Raw genomic sequence first — 20,732 nt, 5'->3', positions numbered from 1 at the left:
GGGTTAAATGTGTTCGAAGAGATCATGTCGAAGTTGGTCATGAATGTTTCTATCTTGTATTTCTTGTTCTCTTACATCACGACTTGTAGATCGATTCCTTACGTAGTTTGAATTAGCTTCATCACTCCTAAGTAATTCCTCCTTAAGCCATGTAATGTTGTATCCATTATCCTCGACTATCATGTTGTGCAATAGCACACAACGATATAATATTCTCCTCAACTTGTTGATAGTGTGTGGACGTCCAACCATTTGTAAAATATGGAATCTACCCTGGAGAACACCGAATGTTCTCTCGACATCCTTATGTGCACTTTCTTGAAATCGTTTAAATTTTGCTCGTGGCTCATCTGTTGGGGTCGAATACGCCTTGATTAGCGTTGCCCAAGCTGGGTAAATACCGTCCGTTAAGTAATAACCATCTGGGTAGTCATTTCCATTTACAATAAACGGAGCTAATGGTGCAGTTCCATTCTTGATGTCATCGACCAATGAAGATTGATTCAAAAAATTAACATCGTTGTTAGCACCCGCAGCACCGAAGAATGCATGCCAAATCCACGTATCATATGAAGCAACGACTTCAAGAACAATGGTTGGGTGACCTTGATGGCCACTAGTATATTTCACTTTCCAAGCAACCGGACAATTCTTCCACTTTCAATGCATGCAGTCAATGCTTCCAAGCATTCCCTTAAAACCATGTTTCTCTTCATGAGCGCTATACAAACGAGCTATATCGCTACCATTTGGTTTCCTCAAGTATTCATTAACATAAAGTTCCAAAATACATTTACAAAACATATTAAGACATATTACTGATGTACCTTTGGCCATGTGTAAGTATTCGTCAAACATGTCTGCTCTTGTACCATAATCCAATTAACACAACGCATATGTACACTTTTGTATAGTATTGAAACCTTGTCGACCAAGGCCATCAATTTTTTGTTTAAAAAAATCAAAATGATTTGGTAAAGGTTCAACATCATAATTACTTATATCTTCGACGATGCGCAAAAACAATTCCTTACTCATTCTAAAACGTCTTCTAAAATTTTTGTCGAGATACAGTGGATGCTCTTGAAAGTAGTGCTTGTATAACCTTTCGGTTGCTTCTTCACGGTCTCTATGGATGTAAATTCGAAATCGTGGAACTCGTTCCCTGTTTGCAGCCTCTTCAGCATCCAATTCTTCGGTCATTGCTCGTAAAAAATCCAAATTGTCTTCGTCATCCGAATCTCAAATATCAAAAAGCTTAAAGAAACTATTTGCCATTGAATTTTTTGTTAAAAGGAGAGTATTGAAAGATAAAGTGTATTGAATTGAAAGAATTGAAATAAAAGTGTGTAAAATAGTATATAAGAAATGTGGTATATATAGAAAAAATAAATAAATATTACAACTCAAACGGCTATATAACCGTTTGAGTTTACACGTGCCCTCACCCAATTGGATATGCCCATTTAAAGCTGCAGGTGATGCTCCCATGACGCCTTCGAAAATTTTGCTCCATCACCAGTGGCGGTTCTTTGTGTATCTCAAAGGTGGTGTCCGCCCACCCTGAATTTTACGGAACAAAAATGTTTACACTAAAAAAAAATTTACTAAAAAATAAGGTTTTTTTAGTGTTCGTCCCTGCTGACTATGAAAGATTTAAAAAAAATTTACACCTGTCCCACCTGTATCCGAGTTCAAGTTCCGCTGCTGTCCATCACGCCCCCATTAAGGCGCGATGGGGGCACGATAGTGGTGATGCTGGGGTGATCATGCTTGGTTAATGATGGTCTAAAACATTTGTCCAACTTTCATAGGGATATTTATTATTTTATTATTGGCCATGTTTGACAATGAACTTTTTAGAGCTTTATGAAGCTTTTAGCTTTTAGTTTTTATGAAAAAACTTCTAACTAATTAAAAGCTTCGTTTGGTTTAGCAGCTTCTAGCTTTTAGAGATGAAAAAAATCTCCTATTTTTAAACGCTATATCCACGAGCGTTTAAGGATTGTTAAGAGCTTTTTGTTTTTGAATTACTCAAATACCCTTTCCAATACTCTAAGATACTCCCACGTTTAATAACCTTACAATCCCACGTAGTACTTCGTAGCCACATAAGATACTAGTTCACACCCATTATTTATAGCTAATGCTAAATTGATAATTTAAAAATTGATGCAATGTGAGGATATGAAACTTCTATAGAAAAACTAAACATGAAGGTTACGTGACCCATTATTTTTTTGTTAAAAATAATTTGAATAACAAAGTTCACACCATCTGATCAGGGCCGTCTCGTCAATTTTGTGAGCCCTGTTCGGTAAGTAAATAGTAGGCCTTTCGGAGTGGAACGCCGAAACATCTACTATGTTTTATTAAACTAAAATAATAATATTTAAGTATTTTTTCTAGTGTCCATTTTTGTCATTTTACTTATTTTATAACAGCTCCAGCTACTTTGCCAAACAATTAAATACATTTAAAAAGCTTCAGCTAAACGCTTGCAGCTAAACGCCTGCAGCTAAACGCTTGTAGCTTCCAGCTAATTTTGCCAAACATACCCATTATTTATTTCATTTCTAATTTTATATGTAATGCAAAATGTAATGTAATTTGGCTTTTGTGGTTTTATAACCTTCTTTTAGTTATTAGAAGGAATTATTTATTAAAGATGGAGGTGTTTTCAACAATGGAATCATTTGTCAATAACGAAATATTTTGAATATGCAAATTCAGTTTAATCTAAAAACTAAAATCAATAAATTCAAGATAAAGCCAAGTAAATTTTTAGTTCGATCGATTTAATTTTATTGAAACCAAATCGAATTTAAAATTTGTTTTTTACTTCGGTTTCGGTTTCAAAATCTGAATTCAGTTTCGTAATATAACTGTGTACACTCAATTCACGAAGCTTTCACAAAATTTTCCATTTGAATGTGAAAATCGCAACAATTCAATTTCAAATCGTGTTTCATATTTAAACATTAATACAAGCTTACAAGTTACAATCATATTTTATGGGCTCGATTGAAAACGTATTAAGGATTATCACTTTTTTGCCCTTTTTTCACCCTTTTTTGCCTCGGAACCCAAAAAAAAAAAAAAAAAAAAAAAATGCCAGAATGCCCGCGCAAGTCGCAAGAAACCTTGCGACCAGACCCGCGCAAGGCGCAAATTTGCGACTTTGCGCCTTGCGACCTTATCTGATCAGATTTTCTGGATAAGATTTCGTCAGATTTCTTAGATTTTTTTCGGATAAAATTATATCAGTTAATACAGAATGGCCCTGGAAGAGTTCATACACACTCTCATATTCCATTATTTCAAATTCATTTCAGAGATTATTGGCACGTAAAGGTACACATTTAAGTATTTTTGCAATTATTTTAATGTTAATGAATTGTCGTAATGATGATAAATTTGTTGTTCATCTATGTTGTGGGGGTTCTTTCCAGTTTATTAACAACATTCCCATATATTTGCCCCTAGATTATTTTAGAATACGGTTAAAACTCCCAATTGCACCCGAAAAACCCATGAATCGAAGAATATTGTTGAAAAATGTTCTTAATAAGCTTAATATGCCACTCAATGCACCTGTTTCAATGAGATATTTGGTAAATAATCATGTTTTTGATATTACGGATGATTATGAAGACTTTCATGAGTTTTTACAATACGCAATCGCAAACGCCCCTATTGATATTTATATTGTCGAGAGAGTACGAACGCACCATCTTCAACGAAACCCAGAAATACACGAGCTACAACCAAACCCAGAAACACACCACCCACAATCAAACCCAAAAATACACCGCCCACAACCAAACCAAGATATACACCATCACCAACAAAACCCAGAAACACACCTTCTAAAACCACCTCCAAACGTCTATAATAACAATTTAGAAGAGGATCTGCCTGAAATACCACAACCAAACACAGAAGAGTTTGATTTTTTTAACCACGGTGTTGAGAACATATGTAAAATTAAAAAAACAGACCATCCGTTCGAATCTGTTGTCGCATCTAGTGATTCTGATCACGCAAAAGACACAGAAGATGAAGATGAAGATGAAGAAGAAGAAGAAAAGCAAGATTTATTCTGGAATATGCCACGTCTTTTGAGTCAGCAAGAGGAAGAGCCTGAATTTACCACTCAAATACCAACCACGTATCAGGTATCTGATTTAATTAGTATTCGTCAGACGTTTTTGAATAAGGATGACTTTTTAAACAATCTGTTTAGAAAATGCCTTGAAGAAAACTTCCAAATCAAGCCTGTAAAGTCAGACAAATCTCGATACATAGCTAAATGTGTGTTGTCAAACTGCGATTGGAGATGTAGTGCTTACAAAATAAGACACACTGAGAACTTTATGGTTAAAAAATTGCATGACGTACACACTTGTTCACGCACACAAATTATGGGAAACAATAAACATGCAAGCAAAAAAGTGTTGGGTAGTATTCTCATGGATTCATTCAAATCTGCAAATCGAGAATATAAACTGAAAGATATACGCAACGATATAGGCAACCGGTTTGGTGTGAGCATATCTTACAATCAAGCATGGAGGGCCAAATGTCATACATTACAAATGCTTCGTGGCAGTAGTGATGACTCGTTCCGAATGCTTCCAATTTACCTATATAACATCAGGATCCACAATCCGGGGAGCGTAACTAATGTGATCACTAACAAGGAAAATAAATTTCTGATGTGTTACTATTCTCTGGGCGTAGTTGTAAGTATTAAAATAATTATTGCTTTTATTTATCATTTTGTAGATGGCAAGGTAAAACACATATATTAGTGTTTCTGTTTAGACGCAAGGTAAATCTTGCGCCCTTGCGTATGAGTTGCAACCATACGCAAGTTTTTTCTTGCGCCCTAGCATAAAGGTTGCAATCATACGCAAAATACCACTTGCGCCTTTGCGTAAAGGTAGCGACCATACGCAAGGTTCCCCATGCGTCTTCCAAACCATGCGCAAGGGCGCAAGGGAACTTGCGTATAGTGTGCAACCATACGCAAGAACCCCTTTGCGTCCTTGCGTCTTTCATTTTTTTATTCGTTTTGTGAATCTACCATACAGGTTCGATCATTTGTTTAATGTTGTCGTCCTATAATCATAGTCGATGCTGCGCATTTGAAGTCAGGGTATTTGAGGACTAATTTAGTTGCTGTCGCAATGGATGGTAATAATGGAATTTTGCCATTGGCATATGGAATTGGTGAAGGCGAGACAAACGAGGTTTGGTCATGGTATTTTTGGCAAGCTAAGAGATCATTTAACGCCTTGTGGTATGGGTGATCGTATGTCAGAGCTTACTTTTATATCTGATCGTGCCCCTTCAATAGCACATGGTATTTCAAATGTCTTTCCCGAAGCGTTTCATGCTTTTTGCGCACGTCATTTGTTCATGAACGTCAAGGGAAAATCCAGCAAATTAAAGTATTTCGAATGACACTATTGGAAAATGGTTAAGTCATACCGTGCGTCGGATTTTCAGGATCATCTTAGTGTATTTTAAAGAAGATTGAAAGCGACTCACAAATATCTACAAGACGTTGGTCAGATCCGGGGCCCGACGTTTTACAAATTGTAAACCCCCCCAATCCAGTGAAAAGAAAACCTGGACGCCCGAAAAGTACAAATCGTAAACCTTCACAAGGTGAATAAACTTCCAAAACAGTAAGAACATGTACTCGTTGCAAAGAACCAGGTCATGGTAGGAATACGTGCAACGCACCTTTTGACCGAACAGGTGAATCTACTTCAAAAAGGGTAGTTAAACAATCGGCCTCAAAATCGAAGGGTAAAGATAAAGTCGAAGAGTTTAAATCTTATCAGTCTCACTTTTATTCAACGTACAATTTAGGGAGCGATTAGAATTATTAATGATTTTATGTGTGATTTTCCAAACTCATTTAGGGTTATTTAATGTATTTTATGTGCAATCACAATTTAGGATTATTTAATGTAACTTATGTGATTTTATGTTGCAAAAAATCAATAATTAGGAAGTCGCGCAAGGGCGCAAGAAGCATCTTGCACCTTCTAAATCATCAAACGCATGGAAGCAAAACAGTTCTTGCGACTCGGCAAAGTAAGGCGCAAAGGCGCAAGTAGGCCTTTGCGCCTATAAAATCGGACGCAAGCACGCAAACATTAACTTGCGCCTACAAAAAATAATACTTGCGCCCACAAATAACAGGACGCAAGGACGCAAACAATAACTTGCGCCGCCAAAAAACAATACGAAGGCGCAAGGACATTCTTGCGTCTGTCCAGTTTGTCAACCCTACTTATACAGACAATATGTAATAGATCAAATATACAGTTTTAGATACAAAAGGTATTTATCAACAACCTATTTACTTGTGGGTTCTTTAGTTGATGGTGGCGGATCAAGTGTATCAAACCGTGCCCGGAAGAACGTTCTCGCCATTCTCAATCTGTAATCTTGTGCAGCCTTTTTTGCATCTCCAATGTTTGGGATTTCATCCCAACCAAAAGCAACTAGCTCCATGTGGATGCACACCCAAACACCACAATCCCCATTAATACCACACTAAATTGGCGAGACCGGTGCATTCTCGATCATAAACTCTACGCTCTCCTTGTTCTCGTAGTAATCAACAATCTGGGAGTCTTGTACTTTGTTATAATAGTCAATTACCTTCAAGTAGATAGGCAAGTTTTCACCCAGATTTGTGTAGGCGGCTTGAATTTGTGGGTCCGTAATACCCGGTAAACTATCAAATATTCTAATCTTTTGATCCTCCAAACTCAACAGAAACAGCACAAAGTGTTGAGGTTCCACAATGTGTACAGGGATCAATATCTGCAACATTTACAATCAAATACTTAACAAAATCAAAGGCACTAGATACGCAAGGACGCAAGGTAACCATGCGTATGTTCTGCCCAAAAGGCGCAAGGACGCAAGATGACCTTGCGTCCAGTTAACCAAAAGACGCAAGGACGCAATAAGCCATACGCAAGGGCGCAAGTAGTATCATGCGCCTTGTGCCATACAGATGCACACATACGCAAGGATGAAAGAAAAACCTCGCGTCTTACTGCAAACCATACGCAAGGGCGCAAGGTAAACCTTGCGCTTGGTTACAGAATCCTTTTAACCACACGCAAGGGTGCAAGACAAACCATGCGTATGGTTAAAACCTACGTGCAAGGGCCCAAGGTTACCTTGCGCCCAAACAGAAACAAGCAAACTCATCTGGAGAGTGACTAACCTTGTCACATTCTGCCCAAGATGGATAGAGCTCCTGACTACCATCCCCGAGTCCAATAAGATACATGTAATCCGGAGGGTTTTATCGTGTGATCCTTACTTCTGAGTCCAAATTATCATTATCTTGTGCTTCTTTGTCCTTATGGGTTTGAATGGAATCGTAGAAAGATTGAAAGTTTGCAAGCTGATTTAAGAAACCCAATGGCATGATTGTCCACCGAGAACTACAAACATACGAGTCCCCTATCGGGTAATCAGGACTCAAAGCCATCTGGCTAGCTCTGGGGAGTACCCTCTGTCGATATCTCAGTAAGAATGTCGCCCATCCATCAATATGCTATAATGATTGATTAAATAAATACACAATGTCACAAAATTTTCAATTAATTAATGTTTAATTAATTAATTACGAAGGAAGTTACTAACTAAGTTCTCCAAATAACCGGAATATCCATCTCCAAGTAACCGGATCCAAAACTTGGCGCTGATGTAAATAAATTGTTCATTCTAAAAAATGAACATGCATCGGGTTTCTTGCTTATTCTCGACCATAGTCTTCGGATCTTTTGATGGGCCGACATGCTTTCTCCCGTCTCTCCAAGCATTAGGTGGTGGTGATTGTAGAGTTCCTTGATCATTCACAAGCTTATCAACCATCGCCTATACTTCTTCGTCACTAACCCACTCCTTTTGAGACCTTACACGCTTAGCATTAGGTGGTGGTGGTTTTAGAGTTTCCACAGGCACCTCAACTGTTTTCTGAGGATCGTTTTGTTCCTCCAGATCTAAATTCACCACTTGATCTTCCTGATGAACTTCATGATCTTTGGTCACTTTTATCCTTTTCAGTTTCCATTCAACAACATCATCCAACTGTGAAAATACAATAAATAAGAAAGTCAGGAAGAATGGTCACAAGGACGCAAGACCATACTTGCGTCCACTAAACCAGGCGCAAGGTCGTAAAACAAGACTTGCGCATAAATAAACGCACAAGCACGCAAACAGAACTTTGCACCTACTAACCAGCGACACGCAAACTCGCGAGGTTGGCCTTGCGCCCAGCAAAAACAAACTCGCAAGGACGCAAGGTGAACCTTGCATCCACCCAGGAGATTAAACCCTTAAATTTAACCCAACTAAATTCTGGTAATTATCAGTTTATAAATATTTGGGAAATACACTAACCTTCTCAACGGGTTTTCTGTACCCCGGAGTTGTGAATGGGGAGTTTAAGATATTAGTTGGCCGTCTTTCGCGTTTACCACGTCTAACCCGTGGAGCGGATTTGTCGTTCTCATTGTCAGAAAGCGATCGACCAATAATATCATCTTGCTCATCATGATGTTCTTCGAGATCGGATAACCGTTTTTCCTGAAGTGACAATCGTTTTTCTTGTTCGGACAATTGTTTCCTACACTCGGCCAACTCTTTTTCTTGAGTTTCCAAATGTTTCACCAATGACGAGTACAGGCGATGTAAATCGATCTTGTCGGTAGAACGATCAAGCACATGCTCCTCATTATCCACATCCTCATGCACAGGCTCATTGACAGGCTCATTAACAGGCTCCTCGTCATCATTATTTTTGCCTTAAAAGTACGAGTCACTATTTATCCACCATTGACACGCACTCTCAATCTCAGTGGGTTTCAAGCCACAGAGAGGTCTTTTATTCTTCGGACAATTTTCCTGTTCCTAAAAAAGATTTGGTCAGAAAAGACAAAATTTAATAGTCGCAAGGACGCAAGAAGAGCCTTGCGCATCAATAACAACCGTGCAAGGTTACACAATTGACCTTGCGCAGTTAAAATCTCAACCGTGCAAGGACGCAAGACATACCTTGCGCTTGAATCACAATGACGCAAGGTTGCAGTAGTTACCTTGCGTAGTAAACAACCGAAGGCGCAAGGTCGCAAGCAAGTACCTTGCGTCCGTTAAATCAGGCGCAAGGTCGCAATACCTACCTTGCGCCTGGACAGTCAGCTATTTTGTCACATTTATTTTATTAAATGTAACACCCTAGGCAAATCCCACATCGCCCACGAACATGAGTGATCATGGGATTATAAGGTAATACTCACGCTTAAATGACACAACGCGTTTTGGGACCACAGGCAGAGCAGATGTTTGAGTATGCTACAGTTAAGCGTGCTCGGGCGAGAGCACTACCAGGATGGGTGACCTCCTGGGAAAGTGCTTCTCGTGTGTGGTTGCCAAGAAAAAGCCGTGCGCCTGCGGGCAAAGCGGACAACATTGTGGTCATGTTAAGCTGGGGTATTACAGAATGGTATCAGAGCCACTCATGTGCCGTTTGGGGTGGTGGGGCAAACCTCATCGAGGACGATGAGTCCCTAAGGGGGGGTGAATGTAACACCCTAGGCAAATCCCACATCGCCCACGAACATGAGTGATCATGGGATTATAAGGTAATACTCACGCTTAAATGACACAACGGGTTTTGGGACCACAGGCAGAGCAGATGTTTGAGTATGCTGCAGTTAAGCGTGCTCGGGCGAGAGCACTACCAGGATGGGTGACCTCCTGGGAAAGTGCTTCTCGTGTGTGGTTGCCAAGAAAAAGCCGTGCGCCTGCGGGCAAAGCGGGCAATATTGTGGTCATGTTAAGCTGGGGTATTACATTAAAAAGGTAGAATTAACGTAAAAACAATAGATATATGAATGTAAACTAACCATAACGTCTAGAATTCAAATGTAATCAGTTATCGAAAAAGCCTTGGCTGAGGTACGTTTCCAAAATACAGCCCTCAGTACTCCATCCTTGTCCGTCTTTTCTGCCAAACATTTAATCATACTACGGTATGCCTCAAGAATCCAAATTTTAAAAGCCCACATAAATCCCGCCAGAGTGTACCCCCTATTGACCGAGAACTGGGATCCCCGAGATTGAAACCCCTCGTTAACTGCTGCGTAAGTGGGTTCCCAAATACGATTCGCCCGTGGGTACTCATTAATTTTTTGTAAATCTTCCACCAACCAAAGGTACTTCTTGCTCACCACATGAAGCCCTTGTTTACCCAAAAATCCCCTCTCGACAATCAAAATAATTGTGAGTCGCACACATCTTCGTCACAAACAATAACATCACCATGATCATTGAATAATTTTTGGATATGGTTAATCGTAATGCTAGAATTTGCTGGATGCTTCGGGAATCAACGTCATCTAATCGGCGGTAATTGTACATCATAATTACTAGGGATGAATAAATAGTGCCATGTCCGTCCGGTGACCAAACATAAAACCCGTAATTAGACAAAACTCCCGTCTACCAAATATAATTTGGAAATTATGACGAAAACTGAACCATATTTCCTCCTCTTTGGCTAGGTACCTCTCATCTATTCCCGTCGGCCGCTCAGTTTTTCGTTAGAGCATGGCATGTACTAGACCGGGATCATTGCTCGTGTATACTAAATCTAACCCCGGACCGAAACATGTTGTTCTAAAAATTTTTTGTTGATTTTCAGTTAATGCTTTCTTCACCACAGGTATAAGAGTCAACATATTCTTCATCGTTAGCTTGGCTTCAACAATCCCTGAAAACAAAGAATTCTATGTTAAAAAATACCATCAGCAAAGACGCAAGAACAAATTTGCATCTCCTTAAAAGGGAGACACATAGTCGCAAACACTGTCTTGCGCCTGTTACATTCAAAAGGCGCAAGGACGTAAGCATTAACTTGCGCCATCAACGATCAACAAAATGCAAGGACGCAAGGTCTACCTTGCGCCCAATATGTTTTACAATCTTTCCCAGAAATTCGAAGTAAAACCAATTAATACCGCTTAAAAAAGCATATGTTTACGAAAATAATCAAGTAGAAACAACCATAACATTAAAACAACACAAAATATTCGATGAGGCATTTAATCGAGCATTTGGTGTGCAAAACTATTTGAGTGAGATAGATTGAACGATTTGAGAGGATGAGTGGCACTAACCTGAGGTTGACTCTGAGATCTACTCTGATCTTCTGCCATCGTCGATTAAAACACGGATCTAAGGCGGTTTGTAAGATATTAGGGTTTCTGCATTGATTTGATGGTGGTCGTGATGCTGATGGTGGTGATGATGACGACTGGTGGTGGTGATGATGATGGTGATGCTCCAAATGTTCGACGATGATGGTGGTTAGTGTAACGGGTCACAAAATGAGGAATCGAACACGCAAGGTGTTAGTGTGTGTGAACTGGTCGCAAGGGAGCAAATGGGGAAAGTGAGAAAAACAACAGTTTTTTTTATATATAACAGCAAAAACGCAAGGACGCAAGGCGCAAGTGTAGCGACCCCGACAAATCGTCAAGTGACGGCGTCGTCTACGTGGGTCCCTTTACCTGGTCATAAGTCTTTATGACAACGTTTGACCAAAATATGTCGCCTTCATTTCAAAATAAAGATTGTTTCCAAAGTTTACAAGAATTGTTCAACCAAAAGTTAAATTACAAGATTGTAAGTACAAATGAAATCTAGGCGACACGGTTTAAAGTAAAGTCAAAAGACGCTCCATGAAATGCATGTATACTCGACATCCAATGCAAGTATCAATTAATGAGCGGAAGCATGTATCAAGTAGCCAAGTATGGACCTGAGAAAACATGTAGAAAACTGTCAACGAAAAACGTTGGTGAGATCATAAATGTATTTGTAAAAGTATATTTTGAATCACAAGGTTTAGTATCAAGGCGTATACATCTCTAAAGATGTGTTTGTAAACCATAAGATTTAGTATAAAGTGAATTTCAAGCGTATACATCCCAAAAGATGTTGTCTGTATCACGAGCACCCAATTACCAAAACTTAACTGAATCTTCCCTCTGAATTTTGAATATAGTGTTAGAACATACACTATGCACGTTGAAATTACATTTCATCCACTAACGGTAGCGAACCGTCGGAATGAGGGTTCGTTAAACCCGTATGGCCACACAACATAATCACTCGCTTACACTTACACCCTGCAAGTGGAACTAATGATAATTGGATTGAGGACTTTTGTTCTAACTCGTCTGTATCTTTGTATTCGTATTTGTGTTCAAAGTATAAAAGTATGAAAAGTATATATATACATGTGAAATGTATATAAGTATGTACTGTATATGTTTCTCAGCCCACGATTTAAAAGAATAAAAGTTGTTGAAAAGGTGGGACTATGATCTCACCTCGAGTGCACGAGTAGTAAAGTACTTCAACAAGTAAACGTGTGCAAAGAACAATGCTAGTCTTGACCTAAACAATAGGTTGTATCAATAACGGTAAACACGATAGGTCAAAGATGTTCAATTAGTCCTATGGCTCGTTACGACTCGATTATTTAGCATGTGAAATCAAATTGCCAAGTTTCATGTAAGATACAAGTATATAAATAAGTTAGGAAGGTTGCATAATCATTTGGTTAAGTTTGACAAAAAGTCAAACTTTGGTCGGTCAAAGTCAACGAAAGTCAACACGTTCGGGTCGGGTTCCGAACTATTTTTCTAATCTTAGAAATCATATATGAGCATGTTGGCCAAGTTACATGTTAATCGGAGGTGCGTAGCATGCCAAACATTATTCAAAATTTGACCAAGTTGGACAGAATTCTGGCCAGGCTATTTGGCGCGCCGCGCGGGGTAGGGGCGCGCCGCGCCACCCTCTGTGCAGGGATTTCTGGTCAGTTTTCAAAGTATGCACGAACCAAAACACAAACAATCACATTTTATGATCCGCAAACAATTAGAACATGTATTTTATATCATCGGAAAGCTATTTCGACAAGGAATACAACTAACCACATATCATCAATCAAAAACATCATTTACAATAAACGAAAACTCGTCAATTGATCGAGAAAGGTTTGTTTTCAAGTTTCAAGTTCGTAAAACGTATTTTATGATTCGGGAATCCAATTTACACATACGATATGCCGTTTTGAAGGTAATGAAGCATACATTACTACTAGACACTAACAATTAACATTCCATGGCATTTAAGCATCCAAAAGTTCATGTCAAGAACTATCAAACCCTAGTCAATCATCACAAAATCATTAATCGGGTTTTTGAAGTTTCCCTAATCAACCTACACATCCAAATGTGGCTAATGATACTAGTAACACATTTAAAACATGCACTTTAACAATCTAACAACATTAACTCATCCAAAATCAAGGATTAAGCATCCACTTTTCATTTTCAAGCTAGTTACACCAAAACATCAAGATCGAGCATACAAATCATATAATCATGCTAGACACGAGCCATAGACACTAACTAACAACATTTCAAGTCAAAAACACGAATTTAAAGAAATCTAGAGTTTTAGAAATGTTACCCAAAATCGGTGTAGTTAGTATCAAATCGTAGAGGATGAAGAGAGGATCACGAAAATGTAATTTGTTTTGTTGTAAGCCTCATAGATCGAATTTAGATGATGATTTAGTGAAGTTGGGAGAAATGGGGTTCTTGAGCTAGAGAGAAAAGGGAGAGAGATGGAGGGATTGAATGGATGAGAATGGTGGGTTGACTAGTTGACCTAGTCAACTAGTTTGCCCACTTGACAACTTCGGTCCCTCAAGTTTCAAAGCGGGTGCGGGAATTAACCAACGGAATATTTTAAAAACGCTCGAGTAACCGAGTGATGTTATAATTAAATAGCGGAAATATAATGAACGTTATTCACGGAAACTATTACTTTAAATACGAAAGATTATGTTTTAAAAAAAAAAGACGGTGTTAAAATTAAATTTAACGGAAAAACGCGGGATGTTACATTATCCACACCTCAAAAGAAATTTCGTCCCGAAATTTAGTTGGAAGTAGTAGTTGTTGAATCTTCCTCGAGGTTTTGCGTTGCCAATTCTACGAGTGAGGGAGAAGTACGTTCTAGAGTATTTCAACGAATTTTGACGGTCGGGATCATACGATGTTTTAAGGTTTGGCTTCACGATTTATGGTTTCAACCGGTCCTCATAGGAAGTGAGGGTTATCGTCGATAGTGAGTTCATCAAAGGAGATAACAAGTTCTCGTTTCGCAAAACACGTCTTTGAGTTGATACATCGAATGTAGGATAAACGGAGACTCAAAATGAGTCGGAAAAGTCTAAACGGCTAGCTACGGGTCCAAAACACCCCAAGAATTTAAAGGATCAAAATATCGTGGATTTAGCTTCCTACGTTTTCCCGAAACGGATTGCACCCTTCCAAGGTGCGACTCTTAACGTGACGCGGTTTCCCACGTGGAATTTGAAATGTTTACGTCTAATATCGGCGTAGCTCTTGGTGATTACGAGTCGCGTAAGGTTTTACCTGAATATGAATAAATTTTCTCGGTTGCTCATGAATAACCTCGGCCCCGGTGAATTGATCATCGTTTACTTGGTTCGACAAAGGAGAATGACGTTTCCGGTCACATGTGGTTTCAAAAGGTGTGACGTTAAAACTCGAATGAAAATCATTGTAGTATGAGGATTCGGTTAAGGAAAATACTTTCCTCAAGTAAATTTGAAGTTGGTAATACAAATTCGTATTATGGTTTTCAAGACTTAAATCGTATGTTTGCTCGGTCCGTCGGGTTTTGGATGTTACGCGGTACTCATGTCTGAGCGGGTTCCCAAGGTTCCTTGTAGAACTAGAAGTGAAACGAGTATTTCGATACGGAATATTTAACAAAGATACACCGTGTTGGAATAGAATCTCTTAAGATATGTTTGAACGAGTCAGTTAGGGTTCGAAAAAAAATGTTCGTTAGGACTATTCACCCTCGTGGCGAATACTAATGTAATATGAGGAGTTTATCTATCCATGGAGAAATGTTACCAGGAGTTTCCTTAAACGGAAATGCGAGCGATGAGGATGGGAGTGAAATGAGGACTTTGAATAGGATGAGCTTACATCTCGAGGTTGCCATAACGTGCCTCTAGTTGTCAAAAGTTGAAGTCTGAAAGAGAAACGAGATGGTACACGTAGTTGTATAGTTCGGGGTTGCATAATAATTGACCGATTATTAGAGACACAAGGGCGTTAAGTCAAAGAAGAGTGAAGTATCGTTAGATTGTGTGCTATCTTAAATTCCAGTAATATCAGACGGTGACGGTGAAATAACAGAGGTATGTAGTGTGGTACGTGATGACGAGAAGATTGATCGGATCCACAATTTAGTATTCGAATTCTTCGTGTAAAATAACGAATTTTAGTTATGTTGATTTTTGAGTCGAGAGAGTATGCCTTTCGGCGTTCATGTAGAAATATTTTCATAATTGAGTTCCATCTGGTGCTATACGATTTTTAACTAGAAATGTTGGTGTGAAGTATCACGCTCAAGGTTCGGACATGGGGGGGGGTTTAAATTTTTCCCTCAGTGAGTTAACGAGGTTAAAAGTCGTGTAACACGAGAAAAGGCAGAAATGAATCTTCGGTAATAACCGGCGAGATCTAAGATTTTACGAATACAAGTCTGAGTGGGGAGAGTTTCCTGATTACATGTGACTTGATTTTGAGATTGATTGAAATGCCTTGATCATTAACATTATGGTCTAGAAAATTGGACTTCGTTCAACAGAAATTCTCACTTGGTGAATTTGGCATAGAGTTGCTCTTTTCTCAAAGTTCGAGCGTAATATGATGATGTTGTTCGTTTGCCTTCTTTACTTGGATAAGTTAAGATGTCATCTATAAATGTGATAACAGATTTGTCTAGATAAGTTGCATACGTGGTTTAGGAGGTTCATGAATACGGACGAGCCTTGGATAAATCGAATGGTACTAAGAGAGATTTACAACTAACGTTGCGAGTTCGGAAAAGACTCAGGAGACATTGTCTCCCTTAACCCCCAATTGATGATAACCGGAACGGAGGTCGTTTTGGAATACACACGGGATTCATGCAAGAAATCATGAGGTCATGGATGCGAGGGAGAGGGTATCGGTTTCCAACCGAAAATTACTCAGTTCACAATAATCTATACAAGACGATGGGGAAACATTTTTTTTTTTTTTTTTTTTTTTTTTTTTTTTAACGAATATGTTCCGAGCTCCCTAGTTCTATAGGTGTCAAGTCAAAAGTCTTAATGTATATCCTCCAATAAAATTTATAGGCACACAATATTTTTTTTTTTTCCGTTGGTCACTTAAATCGTCTAAGTAGTATCTAGGGGAAAAAGTGGAATGTAAAGAGCACGAGTCAAAGACTTGTTTATAAAACGTCTAACGGTAACCGAATCGAATAAACATGAAACGTGAGAATTTCGAGAAGAAACATACCCGTGACTAGTCCATCGTCGTCTCGGGCATCCTAGGCGTTGATGTTGAAAGTTTAACGGCGTGCGTTGGGGTTGATTTTCTTATTTGGGCACGCACTCCTAAAATGACCCGGTTGGCCACACTCAAAACAAACACCCGTCTTGGGTGCATTGTGCTCCTTTTGAGCGACGGGAGCGGTATTCCTACAATCGTGGGCTACATGGCCACTTCTTTGACACTTCAAGCAAAATGGTTTGCCACATTCGCCTAAATGATGTTTGTAGCACTCGTTACAATACGGTAGGTGTCCGGTATAACCCTTCTTGCCGTCGGAGGTGTAAGGCTTCTTAGCAAAGTTGTTGTTGCTTGATTGGGAGGGTTCCCACTTTCTTTTGTTGCCGCCCGATTTTTCCTCGGCCTTAGGTGCCGGAACTACGATTTCGTCAACCGTTTCAATTAGTTGGCGAGCCATGTTCATAGCGGCTTGATGAGTAGTGGGTTTGGATGACATCACCCCTTGTTTGATGCTTTTTGGAAGACCGAGCATGTAGAGCTCAATCCTTTGAGATTCGGGGTTAACAAGATTAGGACACATCAAGGATAGTTCGGCGAAGCGTTGATTATAAGCTTTAAGATCGTTTCCGACCGCTTTCAAAGCTCTTAGTTCTTCCTCAAGCTTTCGGGTTTCTTCGCGCGGAAAATATTCAACAATCATCTTTTCCTTTAGATCTGCCCAAGAGAGGGCATGAGCTTCATCGGTACCCACCGATTGAACATAGGTGTTCCACCATGTTAGAGCAATTCCGGAGAAAGTGTGAGTGGAGTATTTGACCTTGTCTTGGTCCCGACAACCGCTTATGCTAAAGACGGCTTCCGTTTGCTCAAACCATCGGGTGAGTACGACCGGTCCCCCGGTTCCATCAAAAGTGTGAGGTTTGCACCCCATGAAAGCTTTATAGGAGCATCCCTCGTTTGAGTTTCCGGCTCCATTGTTGTTGTTGTTATCGTTGTTGTTGTTATTATTATTGTTGTTGGATGAGTGACCGGCCATGGCCGCATCTACGGCGGTAGCTATCATCCGTTCGAGAGCTTGTTCGGGAGTTTCATTGCGGCGTACACGACGAGGAGCCATTGTTCCTTCATGACACAAGAATATCGTTGGTTAGTATTTTCAACAATACTAACCGGAGTATGGAATAAGGATAGAAAGAAAATTTTCCTTGACTTGCCCTAAATTCTTTATGTCATAATGTCGGAACGTCCATGTGAATCACCGTAATATAATCCCGGAAATTATATTACCCTGATTCTCATGTGCATTTAACATTACTTCATAAAGTCAAGGTGGTGCGTCAACAAAATTTATCAACGTAAGATCAAGATCGAATACGAGTTAGATATGATAGAAGAGTTCGAGTATAAATGCACAAATAGTCAAGTAATTCCTACTGCAGTCTATATGCCGGTTGTAGTCTAGATTCACCTATGTACCCTATGACTCGGGGTGGACACAAATGAACTCTAAATCCCTACAACCAAAGCTCTGATACCAACTGTAGCGACCCCGACAAATCGTCAAGTGACGGCGTCGTCTACGTGGGTCCCTTTACCTGGTCATAAGTCTTTATGACAACGTTTGACCAAAATATGTCGCCTTCATTTCAAAATAAAGATTGTTTCCAAAGTTTACAAGAATTGTTCAACCAAAAGTTAAATTACAAGATTGTAAGTACAAATGAAATCTAGGCGACACGGTTTAAAGTAAAGTCAAAAGACGCTCCATGAAATGCATGTATACTCGACATCCAATGCAAGTATCAATTAATGAGCGGAAGCATGTATCAAGTAGCCAAGTATGGACCTGAGAAAACATGTAGAAAACTGTCAACGAAAAACGTTGGTGAGATCATAAATGTATTTGTAAAAGTATATTTTGAATCACAAGGTTTAGTATCAAGGCGTATACATCTCTAAAGATGTGTTTGTAAACCATAAGATTTAGTATAAAGTGAATTTCAAGCGTATACATCCCAAAAGATGTTGTCTGTATCACGAGCACCCAATTACCAAAACTTAACTGAATCTTCCCTCTGAATTTTGAATATAGTGTTAGAACATACACTATGCACGTTGAAATTACATTTCATCCACTAACGGTAGCGAACCGTCGGAATGAGGGTTCGTTAAACCCGTATGGCCACACAACATAATCACTCGCTTACACTTACACCCTGCAAGTGGAACTAATGATAATTGGATTGAGGACTTTTGTTCTAACTCGTCTGTATCTTTGTATTCGTATTTGTGTTCAAAGTATAAAAGTATGAAAAGTATATATATACATGTGAAATGTATATAAGTATGTACTGTATATGTTTCTCAGCCCACGATTTAAAAGAATAAAAGTTGTTGAAAAGGTGGGACTATGATCTCACCTCGAGTGCACGAGTAGTAAAGTACTTCAACAAGTAAACGTGTGCAAAGAACAATGCTAGTCTTGACCTAAACAATAGGTTGTATCAATAACGGTAAACACGATAGGTCAAAGATGTTCAATTAGTCCTATGGCTCGTTACGACTCGATTATTTAGCATGTGAAATCAAATTGCCAAGTTTCATGTAAGATACAAGTATATAAATAAGTTAGGAAGGTTGCATAATCATTTGGTTAAGTTTGACAAAAAGTCAAACTTTGGTCGGTCAAAGTCAACGAAAGTCAACACGTTCGGGTCGGGTTCCGAACTATTTTTCTAATCTTAGAAATCATATATGAGCATGTTGGCCAAGTTACATGTTAATCGGAGGTGCGTAGCATGCCAAACATTATTCAAAATTTGACCAAGTTGGACAGAATTCTGGCCAGGCTATTTGGCGCGCCGCGCGGGGTAGGGGCGCGCCGCGCCACCCTCTGTGCAGGGATTTCTGGTCAGTTTTCAAAGTATGCACGAACCAAAACACAAACAATCACATTTTATGATCCGCAAACAATTAGAACATGTATTTTATATCATCGGAAAGCTATTTCGACAAGGAATACAACTAACCACATATCATCAATCAAAAACATCATTTACAATAAACGAAAACTCGTCAATTGATCGAGAAAGGTTTGTTTTCAAGTTTCAAGTTCGTAAAACGTATTTTATGATTCGGGAATCCAATTTACACATACGATATGCCGTTTTGAAGGTAATGAAGCATACATTACTACTAGACACTAACAATTAACATTCCATGGCATTTAAGCATCCAAAAGTTCATGTCAAGAACTATCAAACCCTAGTCAATCATCACAAAATCATTAATCGGGTTTTTGAAGTTTCCCTAATCAACCTACACATCCAAATGTGGCTAATGATACTAGTAACACATTTAAAACATGCACTTTAACAATCTAACAACATTAACTCATCCAAAATCAAGGATTAAGCATCCACTTTTCATTTTCAAGCTAGTTACACCAAAACATCAAGATCGAGCATACAAATCATATAATCATGCTAGACACGAGCCATAGACACTAACTAACAACATTTCAAGTCAAAAACACGAATTTAAAGAAATCTAGAGTTTTAGAAATGTTACCCAAAATCGGTGTAGTTAGTATCAAATCGTAGAGGATGAAGAGAGGATCACGAAAATGTAATTTGTTTTGTTGTAAGCCTCATAGATCGAATTTAGATGATGATTTAGTGAAGTTGGGAGAAATGGGGTTCTTGAGCTAGAGAGAAAAGGGAGAGAGATGGAGGGATTGAATGGATGAGAATGGTGGGTTGACTAGTTGACCTAGTCAACTAGTTTGCCCACTTGACAACTTCGGTCCCTCAAGTTTCAAAGCGGGTGCGGGAATTAACCAACGGAATATTTTAAAAACGCTCGAGTAACCGAGTGATGTTATAATTAAATAGCGGAAATATAATGAACGTTATTCACGGAAACTATTACTTTAAATACGAAAGATTATGTTTTAAAAAAAAAAAGACGGTGTTAAAATTAAATTTAACGGAAAAACGCGGGATGTTACAGCAAGGTCGCAAATTTGCGCCTTGCGCGTATTTGGTAGTAATGTATCTTGTGCCTTGCGCGTTATTGGTTGCAAGGATAGATTTGCGTCTTTGCGTATTGTTGACAATATGATCTGTAACGACCCGACTTTTTCGACTTACTTTTGTGCTTGTTACTTTCTACGAAACTGCGTATTTATGCGTACTGAGCTATATTATACTCTGGGAT

At 39.0% G+C, this 20,732-nt stretch overlaps 1 protein-coding gene across 1 annotated transcript; it reads right to left on the bottom strand.

The window, feature by feature from the left end:
- Positions 1-3: 3 nt before the first annotated feature.
- On the bottom strand, positions 4-1,203 carry LOC139850157 (protein ALP1-like). The gene is made up of 2 exons (XM_071839746.1): positions 1,073-1,203; positions 4-616 (listed from the first exon to the last, which is right to left on the bottom strand). The coding sequence occupies exons 1-2, from the start codon at positions 1,201-1,203 to the stop codon at positions 4-6; spliced, it is 744 nt and encodes a 247-aa protein (XP_071695847.1).
- Between the last annotated feature and the right edge of the window lie 19,529 nt (positions 1,204-20,732).

This window comes from Rutidosis leptorrhynchoides, chromosome 5, assembly GCF_046630445.1.
Source record: "Rutidosis leptorrhynchoides isolate AG116_Rl617_1_P2 chromosome 5, CSIRO_AGI_Rlap_v1, whole genome shotgun sequence".
Classification (NCBI taxonomy): Eukaryota; Viridiplantae; Streptophyta; class Magnoliopsida; order Asterales; family Asteraceae; genus Rutidosis; species Rutidosis leptorrhynchoides.
This window is presented reverse-complemented; position numbering and strand designations above follow the sequence as displayed.

Bases quoted from the DNA above. Each gene is read 5' to 3' on its own strand.
- LOC139850157 (XM_071839746.1), bottom strand. From the start codon at position 1,203: ATGACCGAAGAATTGGATGCTGAAGAGGCTGCAAACAGGGAACGAGTT. The intron at 617-1,072 runs GTATCTCGACAA...GAAATATACTAG, and splicing joins TACTTTCAAGAGCATCCACT to TGGCCATCAAGGTCACCCAA.